General features: G+C 40.0%; 1 protein-coding gene across 5 annotated transcripts in view; it reads left to right on the top strand.

The window, feature by feature from the left end:
* Positions 1 to 1904: 1904 nt before the first annotated feature.
* SNAP91 (synaptosome associated protein 91) overlaps positions 1905 to 24302 on the top strand; it is a 143695-nt gene continuing 121297 nt past the window's right edge. For 2 of the 5 annotated variants that reach the window (XM_053913853.2, XM_053913850.2), the window contains exons 1-2: positions 2150 to 2402; positions 3254 to 3413. In XM_053913853.2, coding sequence (XP_053769828.1) covers positions 3284 to 3413 — 130 coding nt within the window. In that variant the 5' untranslated portion in view covers positions 2150 to 2402; positions 3254 to 3283. Of the gene's footprint in view, positions 2003 to 2149; positions 2403 to 2831; positions 2851 to 3253; positions 3414 to 24302 lie in introns of those variants that run through there. The other 3 variants (XM_053913851.2, XM_053913854.2, XM_053913852.2) reach the window with 3 other exon arrangements.

Below are 24302 nucleotides of genomic sequence, written 5' to 3'. Positions count from 1 at the left end.
TTTTAGTTAAAATCCATGGTAGTAAGAGATCAAAGTTTGTATGATTGTAATCTTTTTAAATTTATCAGACTAGCTTTATGGCCCAGAATGTGGTCTATATTGGTTAATGTTCCATGTTTACTCAAAAAGAGTGTATTCCACCGTTGTTGGGGGGAGTCCTTAAAAATGCCAATTAGGTCAAATTGGTTGGCCTGGTTATTTCAAGTTATCAATATCGTTACCCATTTTCTACTTATCCTATCAATTACTAAAAGAAAGACGTTTAAATCCTCAATTGTAATTGTGTATTTGCCTATTTCCCCGTTTAATGCCATTAGTTTTTGCTTCAGCCTATTTTGAAGCTCTGCTCCTAGATGTGTAAACATGTAGAATTGTTACAAGTGCTTGATGAATTTTTATCATTATGATAAAAATTTATCAAATGTCTATCCTACTACTGTTCCTTAGTGTGAAGTCTACATGGTCTGAGATTAACACTGCCACCCCCGCTCTTTGTATTAGATGTGTTGTGGTACAGTTCACACATAACACAGTGGGCGAATTTTGAGACATATATGCAGTTTGTAACCATCATTACACTCATGACACAGAATGTTTCTATTACTCCAAAAAGTTACTTTCAACCCCTTTGCAGTCAATCTCCTCCCCGACCCCTAGCCTTTGACATGCTTTCTGTCCTCACAGTTTTGCCTTTTTCAGAATGCTATTTAAATGGAATCACAACAATAAGTAGTGTTGGGGGCAGTACTTCTTTGATTTAGCATAGTGCATTTGAGATTCAGCCATGTCGTTAATTTGCTCTTGGTTACTACTTAGTACTAGCCCATTGTGTGGATATACCCCTTTTCCTTTATCCCTTCACCAGCAGAGTAACACTTGGGTTTCTTCCAGTTTGGGGTCATTATACGAAGGTATTACAAGAGTGGAGTACACATTTTTTAATGCAGATATGTTTTTATTTTTCTTGGATAAATGCCGAGGTGTGATGTTGCTAGATCATATGTTAAGACCAGTATTTGAAACCTAACAATGGTGGTCTTGGGCAGCTTTTCCCGTAGTCATCATGCTTCTAAGTAATGCAAGAGTCAGCCCCAAGAGTTGTGAAATAATGAATTTTGTGCCAGGGGAAAGAGGAGCACACAACAAAACCTTGATAGTATAGATAAACATTTTACAGCCTCTAGTCCAAATAAAGGCCACCTGTAGCAAAGAAAAAAAGTCAAGAAAAATTACAACTGAAGTTCTGACTTTGATTCTACTTAGAAAACTTAAGAGTTTTAGATTAGGGCAAATAATAATTTTTTTGAAAATGGCAACACGTGAAACTATTAAACGAGCCCAAATCCCTGTTTAGAAATTCATGTTTGCAGTTCAAACACTATATTTAATTGGCAGACGTTAGTTTTTAAGGATACAAAGAGTTTTCCTTATACACCCGAATGATTGCTCTGAATATAATCTGGGACTCCATTGATGGCTTTGCTAATTATTCGTCCTTGCAGCAGACCTTAATATCCGTTTAACAGCAGAGTGGCTAGAATTACCTGCCTACCCAGACTGCCAATTGTAACAGACAAGTAGAGAAGCTCCAAGGAGTTGAGAACGCACAGGTAACAGGTGCAGTTGGCCGGTAGAATCAGACATTTTAAATGGTCCAGGGCAGCCTTTGACCGGAGGGCGTTTAGGAGACAAAATGTAGGAGAGAAGGGGCTGGGATCTGGCAGGCCGACAGCGACCACGCCCTAGCCTTGGCCTTCCTGGAGCTACACTCCAAAAGCCCACTCGCCGGGCCGCGCCAACGTCCCCGCCGTCTCCGGCGCATCCCGCAGCCGGTTGGCAGGTGTGTGCGGCGCGCTCGCAAGAAATGCTAGCCGGGTGCGGGTCCAGCGGGCGGAGGGGCTGCTGGGCGCCTGGCGGAGAGTGGAAGGCTGGGTAAATGTCGGACTCCCGACCTCCCCGCCTCCCTGTCCTCTCGCGCTCACCAAGGATGCTCTCCTTCCTGGTACGTTCGCAGCCCCGAGGGGGCGGCGTGTGTGAGTAGCTGGGAGGGGGCCGCCAGGAGCTCAGTGGAGAGCTTGCCCGGGTTTGTCCGCCGCCGTCACCTGACTCGTTGGAGCAGCCACAGCTGAGTTGGGGGCGGGGATGGGGACGCAGCGCGGAGTGCTCGAGAGACGCCGCGGCGCTGGCGGAGGAGGCGGCGGCGAGCGGGCACTGGTTCCTCGGGCTACGAGCGGCTGGCGCCGGCACCGCGGAGTTGAGGGCAGGGGCCGGGCCGGGGCTGGAGATATCGCGCCCCGGGACACCGGATCCACGCGCGGCTGCACACACCCACCCGGCGCGGCTTCACTCGGCGGCCCAGGCTCTGCTCACCCTGCGGCGGGCGGCACCGCTCCTGGGGCGGGGTGAGTAGCCGCGGCCCGGGCTCGGCCCCCCTCCGCGGTGCAGGGCCGCGCGGGGATCCGGGAGGATAATCCTAGGGCGCGGAGAAGGGCAGCGGCTGGGTGACAGCGCCGCGTCTGGAGGGCTGGCGGGGGGCTGGGCTGTCAGCCCATCTCCGCCCCGCTGCCGGGAAGGGCGAGGCGCTCAGAGACTCTGGCGCCTCCGCAGAGCGGACAGGTCCCTGCAGCGGGGGCTTGGGGACTAAGGGAGGGTTCCCAGGTGAAGGGCCTCGGCGGGGCTTTAGAGGCTGCGGCGAGGAAGGAAGGGGAGGAGAGGGCATAACATGGCGCAACATTAGGATAATCTCCACCGCGACCGAATGGGAACGAGCCCAACGCTGCAGCAGCGCGAGCAGGAGGAGGGAAGCGGCCAGGGTACCCGAGTCATTCTCCGAAGCCCGCGGGCTGCAAGGTGGCAGCGCTGCGGCGGGGACGTGAGAGGTGGGAGCCGGGTGGACGCGACGCCTCGGGAATAACCCTGAAGCTCGCCAGTCTGGTCCTCGGGGATCAGGTTGCAGGCAAAGTGCTGATTGACAAGAGGGGCGCCGAAAGGGTGAGGCGGGGTCGGGAGCGGATGGTGGCGCGTTGCTGGGACTGGAACCCGCACTGGGGTTCCGTTGCGAACCTACCCTCCTTCAAACCCCCTAGACCACGTTGCTCGAGACCCGCACAGCGTTTGCTCGCTCCGAGAGGTGGTACCTGGGCGGGGACGGAGGAGAAGAGAGCCGCCGTGCGGCGGGAGGAGGCAAGGCCTGGGTGCTCCGAGGGTAGGGTCTGTAGGTTAAAGCTGGTCCATCTCCCCTACTTTCCCGCAGAAAAGGAGGCGGTAGACACAGGCAGAGAAGATGTCGGGCCAAACGCTCACGGATCGGATCGCCGCCGCTCAGTACAGCGTGACAGGCTCCGCTGTAGCGAGAGCGGTCTGCAAAGCCACCACTCATGAAGTGATGGGCCCCAAGAAAAAGCACCTGGACTGTAAGCATCTCTTTATATAAGTGGGACATGCGCACGGCAGAGGCGCCCAGGCTGCTGGCGGCGCGGCCTGGGCTCGCTGTACAGAATGCTGCAGCCTCCCGAACTCCCAGCGGAATCTCCAACTGTGGAGGTGTCCCTTTGGGTCAGCCCTGAAACCTTGTCTTTGAGCCGTATTTTTTTCCTCCTGTTGACCTCCAAGGTCTTAGTGGAGAAAAAGATTGTATATTTATTAATAGTATAAGATACTGAGAAATTGCACATTCAGGATTAGACACTCTTCACCTCTTTTTTTTTTTTTTTCCTTCTCTCCATTCTCCCCCCTCCTTCTCCAGGTTAGAGGAAATCAGGGGTTGCACAGCCATAACAACAAAAATAAGATGGATTTATGGAAGGTCAAACTTGTCACCCTAGTTGTTTCCTAAATACATTGTGGATAGTTTTTGGGCAGTGCCGTTTCTTCAGTGTCACTGCTGAGATTTTATGTGTGAGTGTGGGTGTGTGAGTGTGTGTTGTATATAATCATACCAGGCTGAAATAAATTCAAGCTATCAAATGAGGAAATAGCACTTTATCGATAATGGTGATTTCGTTTTACACTTCCTGGCACACTGCTTTTTCTCAGAAACTGCTGGGCGCAATGACTAGGCTGTGGTCACAAAATGGATGTGCTTTTCCAGTGTCTGAGGTGGTGTGATTTTAGATGAAAACACTTGATTCATAACTTTTTTTTTCGTATTGGTTATATGATGGGAGAAAGTGGTTTGAAATCTATGTATTTCTGAAATAAATGTTTTATTTGATTAACAGGTAATCTTTTGTTATTGAAAGGAAAATAGGGACACTTAGAAAAAGCCCTTCACTTGCCTTGGGTATGAGGCTCCTAATAAGTAAAGCTGTGTCAGAATATATTCTGTAGTTGCTATTCAGTCTTTTTGACCTGCTTAAGATCTTTCCTGGTAGGATGTTTGTTTGTAAAGGTCAAGTGTGGGCAGGAGAGATGCACACGTGGCTGTACCCGTTTCACATTTGACTTCCTTTGCCCATTTTCTGGTTTTTGTTTTTGCTTTTTTGCTTCAGGCCTTCCCCACCACCTTCCATGGGTAGCTGAGAAAATGGCACCAGTGTTAGAATTGACTCTGGTCCTAACTGTATAAGCTAAGCTTGATGAAGCTTACAACGGACGTTGCATACAGCCTTGTGAACCTGTTGTCTCATAAAAATGAAAAATTTTGCTTCTAGAAGCATGTCTGAGAGGAAAACACCATTATTGCTTGCCTGCGGGAATTCTTAACATTTGTTGATAGTGGTATCGTGTTATATATGCAGCTCAGGATGAGAGAGGCCACCAGGGCTAGGGCACCTAACAGAAATGGAAATTGTAAATCCATGACCAGCTTGTTTTGCTGCAGCATGCTGAATCATTTAGCCATCTTTCCATCAGTTTCTCCAACTCTGGAAGGATGACTCCTATCTTAAAGGTATGTGTCAGTCTAGCAAATCCTCATAATAAAAAGCTATTGTTTATGGATCTGCCAAATGTTTTGAAAATGGTAGATCAGTAGATCGATACATTTCAGAGAACATTTGCAGGTTTGAGCATTTCATTAAAACATTTTCAGACAAAGACAAACTTTTCCATATCTAACTATGTAGTCAGTCACCTTAATCTTTTCGATCTCAAAAATCCCTTGAAAATTTTCAAGGAGGAAGATTTTCCAGTATCTTCAGTATATGTTAGTAGGTAGGGGGATTTTGAAGATGTGGAACTGAGGATTAAGATTCTATATTTAAGAAAGCAGCAAAAGTAGGAACTGGTGTTGAATTATTAATGTGAATAATCATAAGAGCAAGACATTTATTGAGCAGTTACTATATGCCAGGCACTTAGCTTTACATTATTTGATCACTCCTTAATCAGTTCAGGGAGGATAATTAACTTCACAGCCTTTAACCACTTTACTTAACTGCCATCTGTGGTTTATTTAGTAATATTCTCTGTTGGAGGTGGGGGGAAGGAACCATATTAGCCTGAATGGTTAATCTTCAAAATACCCATCCTTTTTGCAAGGCGCTCTGTGAAACTGAGCATCATAACCCATGTACTCATTGCAGTCTCTATGAAATGCATGAACACAATTTAATTCTGTCACTTAAAAAATGAGCAAAAGCCAAGTATGAGAAGTATTGTGTTCCTTTTAACATTTTGCTTTTCCACTGAGTCATAAATTATCTTCACTTAAAACCAACCTTAGGGTGGAATTTGGAAAGACAGATATCACATTACTGATACTTCCTTATGTAAGGAAAGATGATATGGTAAACCTGAATACTCATAACATCACAAATATACACATATATGCATTGTAAAAGGGCATCTGTACTCAAGATTACTTGTGAATTTCCTTTAAATAACAGACTACCTAATTTATTCATGGGTTTTCAGTAACATACCAGTCATACAAGTGAGTCGCACCTGTCACTAAAACACACAAACACATAACTAGGTTTCCCTGTCGGCCCTGAAATACTCTTAAGTAGTTAGTGTTTTAGAGTTGAAAATATTAAATGCTAGTTGGGAGGAAAAGAGCATAAAATGTAGAGTTGGGGATTTGAAACCAAAAAATTTAATATATAATTGGATTGATTTGTGTATAACTTTTTATTTTAGAGTTTAGATTGGAAGATTATAAAAAGAGAGTATATGGTTCTGTGCTTTTTTTTAGATATCTGGATAATTAAATGGGCTCAAAATCTTTATGTAAAGTGTACTTAATGTTAAAGTACTGGTTTAAAAGGTAATTTTTTTCTCTTTAGTTTGATAGGCCAAGAAAATTATCGTTAATTATGATGATTTATAAAATGATGCTTAATGGTACATGATTTATACATTTGAAGAAATTATTTGCCATCTGGGGCAGAATTACATATGGTGAGAAGGTGGAGATAAAAAGAAACTCTAGATATATATTCTCAGATTTTTTTCCCCTTTTTTCAATAACCGTATGTTTCTTAGAGGGAATCTATATTCAGAAAAAGCTTCACTATAATCAGCAGTTATGTATTAAATTTAAAGGCTGTGGTTAACCTTTATAATCTAAGTAAGGATTATATATTTTAAGGTAATTTTTGATTATGTAAAGCTTTTACTCCAAATTCTGTCCTGCTATAATAATGTCGCCCAGTGCCCGTGAAACTTACACACCTAACCAGTGTTGGTTTGGCATTGGTTTTTCTGGATCCATCTATACATCCCTACTTCCTTTTCCTTGTGACTTTGGGTATGGGTTTGGTAATACAGAAAACATCCTAGACTAACTCGCCTTCTTGGTTATAATTGTTTTACAGTTGCTTTTCCTTTTCTGTTTAGTAGTAGTGGTCCAAAGGACAGCCCAAGTCAAAATAACAAGATCCAGTAGGGCACCCAGTACCTACCCAAATGCTCTGTCAAGGTTAAACAATGACAACCAAAAACTAAAAAAAATAGAGTAGGCTGAAAATAGTACCAGTAAGGGGAAAATATGGGAAGTTTTGCAGCCCTGGTATAAGATTCGTTTTGGTTAATAGCTTTTATGAACAATTTCTATATATGCCATATTGTTAAAAGACTCTACTTAAGATCATCAAAATTGAAACTTAGATGTTACTATTAACATCAAATCAAACTTTATGAAAAGCCAAATTGGTTATCCTTAATCCTATATTTTTGTATTCTAAACTCATGGGGTTTTTCAATAATGAGCTTATCTCACATAATAAGCAAATAATTCAAGTTATGAATCTTATGTTTGATATTTTCATTTTTTAAATGCTTCCTCCCCTACTAAGAAAAAATGAGATTATATATTTTTAAGAATATCTCATAAAGGTAGAGTGAGATATGGTCAGTGTTTTGATTCAAGACAAACATTGGCAAATTATCACAGAATTCCTGTTGTTTTAATTCTATTCATAAAATATCTGCTAATTAAGAAATTTTCTGAGTAAACATAAAATGAAAATTTAAATCTAAAAGTTTATTTGCTTTGAATAAGTTTGCTTAGTATATATAAAATATATTTTGATTTATAGATGCTATTTGCACATTAATTCGATACCATATTAATATGTTATAAATTACAGAACTTTCTATAGTGCTAAGATTCAAAAAGTAAGCAAAATTTATTGAATACAATGAATTGGAACAGTATATAAAAGTTTACTAAATACTAGGGCAACTTTCAATATGAGAAGTATGCTAGCTTGCTATAAATATATTTTACTTTAATTCCAGTTATTCTCACTTAACTATTTAGTATCATCTAATTATAGCCTTCATTTTTGAGTTCAAGGCACAATCTAATTTTTCTTAATTCACCAGAAGATCAAGCTTGGAGATGGTTTAGAACAATCTGAATTATTTTTTAGGTAGGCAAGAAGAGATGAGAAAAATATACTTCTGAACAACTTTTCCGAAATCATAAAGCTAAGGGGTCCAATCTCTGTGGTCCTGTGACATTGTCAGATGATGCTCAGCATCCCAGGAGGGAAGAAAAGAGATCATGTGAGATTTAAGGGTTGGCAGGAACCAGAGAAGCAAAAGGGTGGCCAGGAGTGAGGCAATAACAGGACACTTGCTTCAGAAATGACTTCTAAGTTATTAAACCGGTTTGTTTTACATCAGCTAGTGGAACAATTGGGATTTCTTTCTGGATCTTTTAACTTCCTCATTTTCAGAGAAATCTTTTTTTATGGTATAATGTTAAATATATTTGGGTCACTTTAGATATTTTTTCTTCTGTGGCAATCAATGTGATTAGCAGATATTTCCTTAAAACCGTATAAAATTGGGAACTCAAATTAGTGTTTTAAAAGTTGCCCTAGCGGTTTAAAAAGTTGTATTCATGGAAAAATACGTAAAATTATGTAGGTAGTAGGTAAACTCATATATTAATTGCAGTATTAGCTTGCAGCATTTTAAAATAGGTTAAAATCTAGATTTTGGTACATTGCCATATTAGTTTTAATGTTTAGTAAATGGTTACTGAAGTCTTATTTGTAATTTAATCTGGGAATTTAGTTGCCATGGAACTGTCTCTTAGTTTTTCACAAATAAGTATCCTTTAAATATCTTACCTCCTCTCTTCAAAATGATCAATGCTAGGATAGGGTGTTCTTTGGAGCTTATCTTGGTTTCAGTAATTTGGTAAAGAAGGTCAGAAGTGGCATATAACCCTATTCCCTCAGGCCCAAGAATGCTTTCCTTACAGAGTTGCATTTTAGGTGACTCAACTCCTGAGCCAGCAGCTACTACTAAGAGAGGCTTCAAATATAATCTTAGTGCAGTTAAGGAATTTGAAAGTCCTCATTTCTTGCCGTTAAAAAATTGTAAATTCCTTTCTCTTTACAGGGAAATATATTGTTTGCTCATGAAGGGAAATGTTGCTGCCTTTTCTTAGGTGTTCATCTATTGCTTGTTTCTCATAAAGAGGAGAATGGCTGAATGACATACCAATGTCAGGTGTGTGAGGACCTATATGTAATAAATAATGGAGTCTTCCTTAGAGCACAAACTGGAGAGAGGACTGCACCCTGAAGCCCACAGCCTTTCTAGAGCTTTCTTTCCTGCTCTCCCTAGTGTGTGAAGACTTCACCCTTCCATGTGTCTACATAAGGTTTCTCTCTTAGGCATTTTTATGGAGGACCTAATATCTTCCAAAGCAGTGGTCCCCAACCTTTTTGGCACCAGGGACTGATTTCATGGAAGACAACTTTTCCACAGACCAGGGTGGGAGGGATGGTTTCTGGATGATTCAAGCGCATTACATTTAGCTCACCTCCTGCTGTGCAGCCCTATTCTCAACAGGCCCCTACTGGTACTCGTCTGCTGCCCAGAGGCTTGGGACCCCAGTTGCACATCCCTGTGCCATCCCCGGCTGCTCAGAAGAGAAAGAAGCAGGATATTTGCTTGCTTTGTGTGGTTTTGCTTTTTGGCTTCATTTTCCTAGAATTGGCACTTTTATTTTAAATTATAATTCTCCTTCTTCCTACATCATTTATTCTCTCTGTCATCGGTATGTTAATCTATCGCTTTTATAAACATTTTCAAGTATCTCCATTTAAAACAAGCAAAACCACCCGCACACAGCTGTCCTTGGACTCTGTGACCTCTTGCAGCAACCAACCTGCCATCTCGTGCTTTTCTTTCGCAACCAGACTTCTTGAAACACAACTCACCATTTCAAAGAAAACACACCTAGCTCTACCCCTCTTTGGATATTCTGTGTCTTTGATTGGCTTAATTCACGCATGAAAGATTAGAATTGTTCTTCGGCACTAGGCATTGCCCACCCACTTGACCAAGCCATTAACCTGAGAGTTATCCCTTGTCTCTCAAATCCAGTGAGTGATTAATTATTAAAAATTCTCTCAAGTCTCCCTCTTCAGCTGTCTTTTGCCTTGGTTTAGATCAGTAATAAACCTCACCTGCAAATGAACATTAGCCCTGGCCAGGTGGCTCGGTTGGAGCGTCATCCTGTACACTGAAAGGTTGCAACCTTGATTCCTGGTCAGGGTACAAACCTAGGTTGCAGGTCTGTCCCTGGTTGGGGCGCATGCAGGAGGCAACCAGTCAATGTTTCTCTCTCTTTCTCTCCCTTCCTCTCTCTTTAAGATCAATAAAACATATCCTTAGATAAGGATCTAAAATTTTTTTAAATGCAGATTAATAATAGTACTGGCCTCATTTTTGGTGAGGAACAAGTGAGATGATGCATGTAAAATACCTAATCCAGAGTTTGACATATAAATGTGGGAAGAACACCAGTTTTTACTCACACTAACCATTACTCCTGCAATTGTTGTTTCTGCTGCTGTTGCTACCAGGGGTACCATTACTGCTACCACCACCACTGTAACTGACACGTATATAATCTTAGTGATTTGCCCTCACTACTACTTGCTTGTTTTTTGCCCCCTCATATCAGTTGCTTCAGTTTTTGCTTTGACTCTAACTTTCCCTTTCAATAATTTGGAAGCTGTGTATATTATTTCTGCTTTTAATGATTACCTTTAAAATTTTAACATGCATATTTAAAATCTAAAGTAGATCAGATTTTTTTTCCCTCCCAAACAAAAGAAATTTATAAACTTTTACATCTAGTCACCCAGTTCTTACTCACATGCTATTATTGTCTACTGTTTTGATTCCACCATAGTTTGAAACCCAAAGCTCGATATCATTATTCAACACAGGCAGTGTTTATCTACATAGATCTACCTTGACTTCTTTGGTCACCATTCCTTCATTATGTCTAAGATTTTTTCTTTTTTTACTTTTACTAAAATTTATTTTTCAGTTATAGTTGACATACAGTATTATATTAGTTTCAAATGTAGAACATAGTGATTAGGCATTTATACACCTTGGGAAGTGATCACCCCGGTAAGTCTAATACCCATCTGGCACTGTTACAATATTATTGACTATATTCCCTCTGCTGTACTTGACATCCCTGGGACTATTTTATAAATGGAAATTAGTACTTCTCAATCCCTTTCACTCATCTTCCCCAAATCCCCTCCCATCTGGTGACCATTAATTTACTCTCTGTATGAGTTTGTTTTGTTTGTTTCTTTTGTTTTTTACATTCACACATAAGTGAAGTCATATGATATTTGTCTATACCCTCTGAGTCTATCCATGCTGTTGCAAATGGTAAGATTTCATTCTTTCTTTGTGGCTGAGTAATATTTCATTGTATATATATGTACCATGCTTTTTTATCCACTCATCTATCCGTGGACACTTAGGCTACTTCCATATCTTGGCTATTGTAAAAAATGCTGCAGTAAACATAGAGGTGCATATATCTTTGCAAATTAGTGTTTTGGATTTCTTCAAATAAATACCCAGAACAGGAATTGCTGGCTTATATGGTAGTTCCATTTTTAATTATTTGAGGAACCTCCATACTGTTATAGTGGTTGTAACAATATATGATCCCACCAACAGTACATGAGGGTTCTCTTTTATCCACGTTCTCACCAACACTTGTTGTTTGCTCATTTATTGATGATAGCCATTCCTACAAGTGTGAGGTGATATATTGTGGTTTTAATGTTCAGTTTCCTGATGATTATTGATGTTGAGCATCTTTGCATATGTCTATTGGCTATTTGTATGTTCTCTTTGAAGAAGTGTCTGTTCAGGTCTTCTGCCCATTTTTTAATTGGGTTGTTTGTTTTAGTTCTTTATACGTTTTGAACATTAACCCCTTATCAGATGCATCATTGGCCAATATCTTCTCCCAATTCATAGCTTGTCTTTTTGTTTTATTGATTGTTTCTTTCACTGTGCAAACACTTTTTAGTTTTATGTAGTCCCATTTGCTTGGTTTCTGTTACCTGAGGAGTCATATCCAAAAAATTATCGCTGAGAGTGGTATCAAAGAGTTTACTGCCTACGTTTTCTTCCAGGAGTTTTATGGTTTCAGGTCTTACATTTAAGTCTTAAATTTATTTTATGTTTATTTTTGTATATGATTAGTTTCTTTGTTTATACAGTTTTAGATTGATATTTTGTCTTTGAAGATAATATTTCATTCTTTTGGCTTCTATTGTTGCTCTTAAGTCAACTATTAGTCTACCTGCTGTTAGGTAATCTCTTTGTTTTTGTAGCTACTTTTGAAATCTGTTTGTCTTGTCTTTCTGTAGAATAAGTGTTTAGACAAAGCTTTCTTTTTATTTATCCTGTGTGGAACTTGTTGGATTCCCTGAATCTGAGAATTCATGTCTCTCATCAGTTCTGGAAAAATCTCAGTGTTGCCCTTAATTGTTACCTACACTCATTCTCTTCTTCAAATATGATTATATACATGCTAGACCATCTCATTATACCCTTAATTCTCTAAATATACCTTTCATAGTCTCTAATACTTCCTTTACTGTTTAGCATGCTTTGTTTTTCGTATATCCACCAGTTCATTAATTCCCGTTTAGTTATGTCTTTTCTGCTTTTACTCATCCTTAGTTTTTAACATTATTTATTCGTATTTTTTATTTTTGAAGTTTTTCAAATTTGTTTTTTATAATATATATTGTTGCTCACATGTTTGTGTTCATCTTTTATTTCTTTACCATTTTGAGTATATTCATTTTACACTCTGTATCTCAGAGATTCATTGTATGAAGTTCTATTTCTGCTATTATTTTTGCCTGACCCTTAGTCATGATTTGTTTTTCCTATGTGTTTTATAATTTTGGACTCTTAAATCATGTAGGCTAGAATTTCATCTGTGGGAATCCCGAGAAGCCTAGGGTCACCTAGAAAAAATTTGTGTTTGCTTCCACTAGGTGCCACAGTGCTACCATCTTGGGATCATCTGAATTTGATTTCTGCTATTAGAGGTTTCATCTAGTATAGTTGTAGATCCCTAATTTGAAAACCCAAAAAGCTCACAAGACTAGTTTTTCTTTTCTTTTTGCGAAGTATTTGTTGGCAAACTTTGACCTGATGTAACCATTATACTACCTACCACTAAGGTTCATACGTTGAACTACACAAATATTTTCACATTATGTGTGCTGTCCAGATTATACTAGATGTTACTTACTATAATGAATGTATCATAATACTTTTGTACAGTCTGCAAAACCTTAAATTCTGAAACACATATGGCTCTGAGGATCTTGACTAGAGGAGTATGAGCCTGTAGTCTAAATTTGAATCTCAGATGTGGTTCAGGGGAAAACTGGTTACAAATGCCTCAGAGATATTTTTTGTCTGTAATCTACCTAGAACTTAAACTGAGTGGGAGAGGTTTTCTGTTGTTTTCCTTTGATGGAAGGTGTTCTGTTTTTGTTTTTGTTTTCTCCTGATTTTACTAAGGGAGTAGCTCTATGAGGGTCCTAGATTTATATGGATGTCTTAGTTCCAGCTAGCCACCTTGTTTATTCTCAAAGGCCTTGTCTTCTATTCCCTGCAGGGCTCTTAAAATCTAAGCCTCTGTCCACTCAGATTAACACATGGCCTCAGGGAGCCTTCTCTTAAGTAACAGTTTACCATGTGGTTTTCTGCATCTTCTTTCTATTTTGGCCCTGAGGATTGCTTTTCTTCTGAGTTCACCCAGAGGGTTGGAAGGATGCTTATATCATTTATCTGGGTTATCAGGAGGGGGTTTTTTGGGGTTTTTTTTTTGTTTTTAATAGTCTACCTGTATGCTAGAAATTGAACCAGACTATTTTTCTTACCCTCAGTTCTCCCCTATCACCCATCAGTCTCTGCCTCCACCACATATACCAGAGTTCTTTCCTGAGCAACTTCAAATTTCATTAGATTCACTGTACTCTGTATTATTTGGGAGGCTTTGCACATGCTGCTGTTTCTGTGTTTTAATATATTATTAAAATCTCATTTCTAAAACTTACATTAATCATCCTTCTCACTGCTCAGATGAGCCTCTGTACATATATCCCTGTCATATCACTCTCAAAGTCGTGATGGGATTTGGTTCAGCAGGCTTTTTCTTTCTCTGGTCTGCAATTAAGGCTGCCTTATCCATAACATAGTATCAGAGCAGGTTTTGATAAATATTGGCTGAATGATTTTTTTTATTTCACATTTCCCAAATTTTAGACCCTTTTTTCTTATTTCTATTTTAAAAAATGTACCTTTACTTGCTAAACTTTCAGAAAAGCAAGAAGTTATAACATGATACATCTTCTCTCCAGGTTATGAATAGAAGTATGATATTGAAGGAAAACAAAGGAAACGTTCAATTGCCAATGTGGCTATTGAATATTTATTTCCTGACAGTCTTCCAACACTTGCATTTTTGTGATGTGATAAAGATTTAATTTGAAGGAAATTATATCCTTGATATGAAGAGCCTTGGTTGTGGATTTAAAGCATATATGGGGTTGTCCAGGAGGTATCCAGCCACATACTATGAAAAATAGAGACATTCATTGAAGAAGATACAGGATACAAGAAACATTGTACATAGGACAATGATGCCTCAGTCCTCTTCAAAGTAGGAACCTTGGGACCTCATACATTTCTCCCAATTGCGATCAGCTGCCCTGTCATATTTTCCTGAATCTAATCAATGATCTGAAATCTCTTCCCTCTCAAAGGTGATTTTAGTTTTGGGAAAAGTCAGAAGTCACAGGGTACCAAACCTGGTTCATTGGTAGTGCTTTAAATCAAGTCATTAGCAACTGCAACAAGATGTTCCTTCTGCTCTGGTAGCAGAAGCTGCAGAACGAATTTTGCGATGACACGTTTCATGCCAAGATCCTGTGTCAAAATCTCAGACATAGTTTTTGGAATCCCTAGATCAGCTTCTAGTTCTCACACAGTCAGTTGCTGATCCTTGTTGATTGCAGCCCATACATGATCAACATTCTCAGGTGTTCTGACTGTTGCAGGCCTTCCAGAACATGGATCACTTTCAGTAGATTCTCGACCATCTTTAAAGCATTTGTGCCACACTTCTATTTGTGCTGCACTCATTGCATCATCCCCAAAACCCTTTTGAATCATTCAAATAGTTTCTGCACAAGAATGTTGAAGCTTAATGCAAAATTTGATGCAGATTGGTTGCTCTACTCATTCGGTCATTTTGAATGTGATGGTCACACAGTACACATGCTTACTCAGTGGTGTCTACTGCCCCACTCCAATGTCTAGTCCAGTGAAGTCATCATTGTTCACACATGTGCATTCCAACTGCTCTCCTTTGCTGCCAGGTCACACTGATGTGCAAACAATTCTCATTATATTAACAATGGCTGGGCTTTTTCCGGACAGACCTCATTTCTGAAGTACATACAGACCTTGTATGTACTTCTCCTGGTGCATATTATCAGTGGCTAAATAGTAGATGATTAGGCATTAGTATCAGAGAAAATTCTTTGCTAGCATTTTCTGTGTGTGTGCACCCATTTGCTTTAGTTTGTTTTGAGTTGGATGCAGTTGGGTAGCATTGCTTTTCAGTATTCATTTTATAATTCATAAATACATTATCATTTGTAAGGAGAATTATGTAAAAAAGCATTATTTCAGAAGTAGACACACTTAATTTTACTGGAATCATATTATTTACAATGTCTATGGTGATATTCACTAGCATGATAATATTACCATTAAGAAGTTGAGAGTCATTTTTTATTTTTTTATTATCATTTTTAATGTATTTATTGATTATGCTATTACAGTTCTCCCATTTCCCCCCCTTCCCTCAACTCCATCCTGCCCACCCCCTCCCTCCCACATTCCCCCCCTATTCATGTCCATGGATCATACTTATACGTTCTTTGGCTTCTACATTTCCTCCACTATTCTTACCCTCCCCCTGTCTATTTTCCCCCTATCATTTATGCTACTTATTCTCTGTACCTTTCCCCCCTCTCTCCCCCTCCCACTCTCCTGTTGATAACCCTCCATGTGATCTCCATTTCTGTGGTTCTGTTCCTGTTCTAGTTGTTGGCTTAGTTTGCTTTTGTTTTTGTTTTAGGTGTGGTTGTTAATAACTGGGAGTTTGCTGTCATTTTTACTGTTCATATTTTTTATCTTCTTTTTCTTAGATAAGTCCCTTTAACATTTCGTATAATAAGGGCTTGGTGATGATGAACTCCTTGAACTTGACCTTATCTCAGAAGCACTTTATCTGCCCTTCCATTCTAAATGATAGCTTTGCTGGATAGAGCAATCTTGGATGTAGGTCCTTGCCTTTCATGACTTTGAATACTTCTTGCTAGTCCCTTCTTGCCTGTAAGGTCTCTTTGGAGAAATCAGCTGACAGTCTTATAGGAACTCCTCTGTAGGTAACTGTGTCCTTACCTCTTGCTGCTTCTAAGATTCTCTCCTTCTGCTGAATCTTAGGTAATGTAATTATGATGTGCCTTGGTGTGTTCCTCCTTGGGTCCAGCTTCTTTGGGACTCTCTGAGCTTCCTGGACTTCCTGGAAGTCCATTTCCTTTGCCAGATTAGGGAAGTTCTCCTTCATTATTTGTTCAAATAAGCCTTCAATTTTTGTTCTTCCTCTTCTCCTTCTGGCACCCCTATAATTCGGATGTTGGAACATTTCAAGATGTCCTGGAGGTTCCTAAGCCTCTCCTCATTTTTCTGAATTCTTGTTTCTTCATTCTTTTCTGGTTGGATGTTTCTTTCTTCCTTCTGGTCCACACCATTGATTTGAGTCCCAGTTTCCTTCTCATCACTATTGGTTCCCTGTGCATTTTCCTTTGTTTCTCTTAGCATAGCCCTCATTTTTTCATCTAGTTTTTGACCAAATTCAATCAATTCTGTGAGCTTCCTAATTACCAGTGTTTTGAACTGTGCATCTGATAGGTTGGCTATCTGTTCACTGCTTAGTGGAATTATTTCTGGAGCTTTGAAGTGTTCTGTCATTTGGGCCATTTTTTTTTTCCCTTGGCTCCTCTGTTACTTAAAGGGGCAGAGTGTTAGGTGTTCCCTGGGGCGGGGTAACGCTGGTTGCTGTGCTGTGACGCTGTACGTGGGGGAGGGGCCCAAGAGGGAGCAATGGGGCTTGTTCCACTGTCCACCGGGTTTCAGTCACTCCCTCTGCTACCCACAATGAAATTGGGCCCCTCTGGTGCTGATTCCCGAGTGGGTGGGCTTGTGCATGCTCTAGGCCCCTGTGGGTGTCTCCAAAACCTCTCCTGTGAGGCTGGGAGTTTCTCCTGCTGCCGCCCCCAACCCCCACAGGTGTTTTCAATCAGAGGTTTGAGGCTTTATTTCCCTGTGATGGAGTCCTGGGTTGTGCGATCTGCTTCACTCCCCCACTGTTCTTCCCGGTTTATCTCTTCGCGAATGTGGGGCCACAGGTTCTGCTAGTGGTCAGACTGCCTGCCCTGTTCGTCCCATACTCCGCCAGTCTCAGTCCTGCCACGGCAACGTGAGTCCTCTCCGCCCGGCTGCCCGTCTCAGTCCCTCCTACCGGTCTGGAGGAATGTTTCTTTTTTATCTACTTGGTGCTGGACTTCCTTGCCGTTCGATTTTCTGTCAGTTCTGGGTGTGCGAGGAGGCACAGTGTGTCTACTTACACCGCCATCTTGGTTCTCCTGAGAGTTTTTAAAAAACAGTGAACAGAGGTGATGAGCTTAATCTAAAACTTTGGATGGTTTTGCCTTTGCAAAGAAAGCAATAAATGTTAGCATATTTAATTTAGCCTTTAATGACCTGTTTGGCAACATTAGAAATTACTTTCAGTATTGAGGTTTTCAGTAGCTTATTTAGCACAATCCCATTATTTATTCATTTAACAAATATTTGGGCATTGACTAAATGCCAGGAATTGTTCCAGGAGGCAGGGATACCATGGTGAACAATATACACACAGCTTTTGGCATCAGAGAGCTTGCAACTTGGTAGGGGAGACAGAAAGTGAAAGAAATAATTACAGGTGGTTAAAAAAGGACTAAGTTTTAACAGTGGGGGCAAAGACTACAGGGGAGGTCCATTGCAGAGGAAGTAACATTGAAACTCAAGGTTGAAATTGAGGATGAAGACTGCTGCATTATTTTATCTAGGAAAAGGCTCACAGAGAGCAAGGCACATTTTAGGAATTTAGAGAACTTAAGGGTTGCTGCAAAACGGAGTTGAAGAGGACTGAGAACGTTAATGGATTAGACCTGGGTTGTGAACAAGGACCAGATCTGAAGGGTCTTTCTAGTCTGGAGAGAATCTTAGAAGTTGTCCAATCTCTTCATCTTTTACAGACGTGGAGGTTAATTATCAAACAGGCAAAATCACACATTCTGTATATGTCAATACTGAATAATTCTTACCTGCCTTGACCCTAATGGGTCATTGCTTTGTTCACCTAATTCTGATTGCTATATATATATGCCAAAAGTTCTTTGTGCAGGTCATGTGGCAAATGAAAAAATATTTAAACATAGATCAATATGTCTGTAGGTATGTATGTATGTGAATATGTACACACACATTCATACACAAACACATACATTTAACAGTCTGAATTCAAATTCACCATAGATGCAAACATAACTCAGAGCACTTCTGAAAAATGCACAGCCTGAATAAGTTCCTGATGGTGTTCTAGGGCTCGTCCTGTTAGCCTGACCTCTTTTCATCTTTTCTGTGGCTTGGTTCTTGGGCCATGGTTTTGACACAGGAAGATGCCACTTATGCCATTGGTGACAGTGAAGACTAAAAAGATTGTGTAATTTAGTTTTAAAAAAGTCTTCTAAAAAGCTGCATATTAAAACAGACTTCAATTTAGAGGCCGATAGGTTGGTCTTATTAATGTGGTGAAATAATTTATAACATTTGTTAATTATCCATCACTGAAATCAGAATCATATAAATCAGGCTTAACTATTAAAAATCCAAAATCAACTCCCCAAATCACCATATATATTAAGTATACCTAAGTATGTCCTTACCATACTTCACTGGGTTTGTTTTTTGTCTGTTAACACCAATAGAAAAAAATCAAAGTTATTAAACTTTAGGTTAAGTAATATCCGAGTGAAGAATTTCACCTTTCTTCTATTCTTTGCAAAGCCAGTTGTTTTCACATCATCATGCTCTGTAATTCTTTCCTCAAGATGAATATTAAAAACATTTCAGAAAGGATTCTATTGATTCTTCCCTAAGAGCTAAAATAAAATGTTTATAAACTCCCTATAATCTCACCATGTACTTGATTAGTGTCAAACTGTGCAGTTTACAAACCGTCCGTCATCTAGCTAAATAATTCAGTTAGGCCAAGACCTAATGAAGTTTTGTTATTTTTCTCTCCCTAACCCAAGAGGGTTGGAGTATGTTCAGCGTTTTCATGTTTTTCTGCCCTCTTCATTAAGTATTTTAACATTTAACATTCTGGCTTCAGCTACTGTTGAGTGAGCACTACGTGAGCCATGGAAGTTTCCGTGGAGGGCTGATTTGAGACTGAACTGACTATTCAGCACCTGCATCCCCTCGTCACTTTATCTGTCTCTACTTGTTCTTTTTTCCCCCCAACAGAGTTCTCATCATGATTCCCAAGGAGTCACTTAATTTTTAGTTGCTGAAGTATCATTATTCTGTCAAAGGTCTTTTCTATAAATGTATCTCAGTAGAATAGAGATTTGACTTTGGTCCTTCTGAATGGTTGTACTAATAATTTCATTTAATATGCTGCAAACTCAGAAAGAAGTGCTTGTTTAATTGAGTTCAGTATTTTTCAGATGGAAGAGTATAAATTGGGTAGACATTTGGGAGAACATATTGGCAACATTAGTCAAAACTGCTGAAATTCCTTTGACCCAGCAATTGGACTGATATAAATGTATCTCAGATAAATGAAAGGAAAAATAGAAAAAATATGTGTTCAAGGGTGCTGGTTGCAGCAATGTATATAGAAACACAAAATGAATACATCTAAATACTTAATTTAAAAGTGATGGTGTATTCAAACAATATCATACTAGGCAACCTTAAAAATGATATTCTTAAAGTCTATTTGACATGGGAAGACACTTTATGAGATATAATCTAGTTTTCATATTTTTAAAGTATATATATATGTTCATAATACATATTTTAGTAAATAGAATATACATCACAATATTGTCTGAGGGTTGAAGGATTTTTACTCTCTACTTTATACCCATATTAATCATGATCCTTTTGATTGCAGATTACAGTAATACAGATCAAACTAGATTGGGCAAAGAAAGCATCATTTTGGCCCTTAGGAATGTCAGGGATTAAGCTGGACCTCTGGTACTTGTTCAGGATCCCCCTCCACCTCCTGCTTCTCTTGCTTCCATTGCACACAGCAGTGGTGGAGCACCTGCTGCATTCTCTCAAGCTGTCCTTCTCCATGCATCTGGAAACACAGTGGGCTAAAGCTCCCAGGCTCACATCACCACAGCCTCACCGAGGGAAAGGGACTGTCTCACTGAAGCTAGAGTTTTACAAGATCAGAGGGGAAAATTCCGATTCACTTTGCTCAGGTCATGCTTTACCTGTATGATTGATTATGTGGCATGATTCTATGATTATGAATCTCAATCAGAACTGCTTATTTGGGAATTCCAAGAGATAGTGCCCTGATACAGTTTTATTTCTTGCATACATCATGGGCTTCTATGGATGGCGCATTCCAGCTGGGGATTCCAGCTGGGGATTCCATCACCTAGGGTGTCAGAGTCCTCCACTGGATTCTATGCATATATCGAACAAAGGAAGAAGATAGAAAGGGGAAGACAGGCCTACATGTCATTTCACCTATTTTCCATTGGCAAGAACCCAGTGGCCTTGGAAAATGTAGGAGAAGGTGGGAACGAAGTCTGTCTGTGAGTCCAGAAGGAGAAGGAAATGAGACCTGAACACACAGCATTGACTTCACCATGTCCATGCGGAAAAAATTGAATTATGGCTTGTCACCTGTACCTTAAATACACTTACTTTATGCCACTGGGATTGCCAGAGATTTCACTGATATAAGAATGAGGTCATTGTTATCTAGCAATAAGCTAGCTGCTGTTAATTTTTTTCCCCCAGGACACCAGGCAGTTCTAGAAACAGATGACTAATGGCTGGCCAGTAGACTCACTGTACATTCCTCCATCCTTGGCAGACTTTGCCGACTGATCCTGGCACTCTCTTTTTCAAAGCTTTGATTTGGCCCCAAGTGCATCCATATGCAATGTTTAGGATTTCTGCTGTCCATCATGGTTACACTTAGGACAAAGCAGATTTGCCACCACTTGTTTAGGCAATTTATACTGAATACTAAGACAAACCACTCATTGATTTTACGTATATTCCCACAACTGGCATTCATGTTGGGTGGTTCCAAGCCTGGGATTCATCTGCCAGTGACCTTGTCTTTAAAAGCTAGTAATTCAGTGATTTGTGTGGTTAGGCCATGGGAAGTTCTTCCTTGGTCTGATTGCTAGCAAAAGGGTAACTTTATATTATGCATTTAACAAATGTATTTATAGCTATTGTGAGACAGAAAAGGGATGTTTTGAATCTTTGCATTAAATCTAAACTTTCTCTAGGCATCAAGTTTGGTTAATAACTGATTGCCTTAAAATATAAGTTATGCAAAGTACATTTGAATTTTAGTACCAAGAAATTTTCTTTGAGTTGCTACTTGGGTACAAGTACACGGATGTGGTTCTTTTTTAATGTAAGATGATTCTTCACTTCTTTTGATATATAATGCATTAGCAGTCTGTCTTTTCCTGTAAGATTTAGTGAATTAAAATAAAGGATCAATTGCTATTATCCTCACAGACCCTGTGAGGTAAATACTCCTATTCCCGGGGTGTCAAACTCATTTTCACCAGGGACCACATCAGCCTCGAGGTTGCCTTCAAAGGGTCAAATGTAATTTTAGGACTCTATAAATGTAACTACTCCTTAACAGTTAAGTGAAAATTCTGTGCTGCCACCTGGTAGAAACAAGGTGCCAGGCAAGATAAAACAAGGTGGAGGGCTGGATTCGGCCTGCAGGCCTTGTGTTTGCCACTGTGGCCTATTCTTACTTATGGAGGGAGAAAATGAAGCCCAAGGAGGTTAGGGACTGTCCAAGTTCCCACAGCTAGTGAGGGAAGGAGTCAAGATTTCATCAAGTATTTTAACTGCATGGCTTTTTTCCCCTTTGCATCATGTTGTCTGTGTCTCTAGTATCACAAGCAGCAATAATCCAAAATACAACCTGTTAAAACACCGTATGATTGTTTCAGGGAATTAAAAACAGGGTGAGATCTAAAGGCAGGTTGTTAGTTGATTAGCTAGGTGGGCCAAACCCCTGCAAAGGCCCTCCTCTGTTTAATGGGAGGGGAAGTGGAGAGAGGGTACAAATGAGTATTCTTGAGCCAGTCTCACCCCTCATCAGTTATGCCTTTTGATGATTTGCTCCTGAAGCCTTTATTTTAACATACTTTTTACTTAGGGATCTTGGGAGGCAGTGGTGCAAGGTACAGCAGAAGGATACTGACTTGTGATCAGAGGACCTAATGTAATTCCAGGTTCTTTTGCTTTCTGGCTGTGATCTTGGACCAATTAACCTAATTGGGTGGGTAGCAGCTCAGTCTCTTTTCTAAGGAATCTGGGGTTTTGGTAACATTTAAATGAATAGATTTGTTAAAAACAGCAATAACAACAACAAATTTCAACCTAAATTACTTTATAAATTATTGTTATTGGAGGAAAAAGTCTTTTGAGCCCCAACAGTTGTCTTTCCTTTCAAGTACCTTTCAAGTACTTTATGCTTCAATGAATACACTAAATGAGCCCACCTCAGCTGCTCTGTGCTTATCTTTGGTGTGTGTTTGAGAGATGGTACTATATTCCTAGAAGATATGAAAATATGTAGGACAATTAAACCTTCACTTTATGGTCTGTGATCTTGTTTTTGGCCTGCTCACAAATGTTAGTACTAATTATCAAAATATAAGTGTAACTTGTGTTTGATTAACATCATCTCCAAAAATAGATTATTGAGACATGGTAAAAAAAGTTTAGACTTAGCATTTTTAAATCTTTTCAAATATAGAGTCTTTTAGTAAAAGAAGATTATTGCATCTTCAAAAGAATAATGGTGGCTGTCCACTGAAATGTTTAGGACATGCAAGAAGTTAGAGAAATAAAGTGTGTGGAGTGACTGTTGGATGTAGGTTCTTTATGATGATGGTTTGTCACAAAAATGGGTAGAAACTAAATATAGGATCCAGCACAAATAACACCCCTTTTTTATTACAAAATCATGAGTATGTAATTCTGTAACATAACAATATCACACTCAAGTGAAAATTGCGGTCTATCTCATGCGAGTCATTTATGTCCCCCTACCAACCACACTCAAGCAAGCCTTACTTCTGCTGGACCCTGTATACTGTTTTGCATTAAGCATTAATGACTTGCCCTTGAGGAAAATTTTTTTAAATATATAGAAAACAATTTGAACAGATAGTAAAACTGCTTTAAAAGTGAGATCAGTTTCGAGGTAAATCTCAATGTGTATTGTATATACTAACAGTGAAATATACGTGAAAGATTTTGACAATTTTTAATACTAATAGAAAAGTAAACAAAATTTAGTGGAACCATATAACAAAATTTACTCAATAAATAATATTAAAGACACTGATGTTTATTGTTTGAATTGAAGGTATTTTGAAAAATTGTTACTGGATAATTGAATCATTTTAAATTTTATGTATAAAAATTTAGTTCTTATAAACTTCCGGCCAAGATGGAGGTGTAGGTACACACTGTGCCTCCTCCCACAACCAAAAGAAGGACAACAACAATTTAAAAACAAAAAACAACCAGAACTGACAGAAAATCGAACTATATGGAAGTATGACAACCGAGGAGATAAAGAAGAAACATTCATCCAGACCAGTAAGAGGGGCGGAGACGAGCAGCTGGGGCGGAGAGGACTGGTGGCATGGCGGCGGCTGGTGGACCCAGCGAGGTGGCAGATTGTGGAGCAGGGCAGACAGTGCGACAGCTAGCAGACCCTGCGGCCCCACATTCATGCATAGATAAACCGGGAGGAACAGTGAGGGGAGTGAAGCAGACCGCGCAGCCCAGGGCTCCAGCATGGGGAAATAAAGCCTCAAACCTCTGATTGAAGACACCCGTGGGGGTTGAGGCAGCAGCAGGAGAAACTCCCAGCCTCACAGGAGAGGTCGTTGGAGAGACCGACAGGGTCCTAGAGCGTGCACAAGCCCTTCATCCTTACAGAAATCAGCACTGGAGGGGCCCAGTTTGATTGTGGGTAGTGGAGGGAGTGACTGAAATCTGGCAGAGAGTGGAGCAGGTGCCATTGCTCCCTCTCAGCCCCTCCCCTATGTAGAGCATCACAGCACAGTGTCCAGCATTACCCCGCCTCGCTGAACACCTAAGGGTCCACC

Source organism: Desmodus rotundus, chromosome 11, assembly GCF_022682495.2.
Source record: "Desmodus rotundus isolate HL8 chromosome 11, HLdesRot8A.1, whole genome shotgun sequence".
Taxonomy (NCBI): domain Eukaryota; kingdom Metazoa; phylum Chordata; class Mammalia; order Chiroptera; family Phyllostomidae; genus Desmodus; species Desmodus rotundus.
This window is presented reverse-complemented; position numbering and strand designations above follow the sequence as displayed.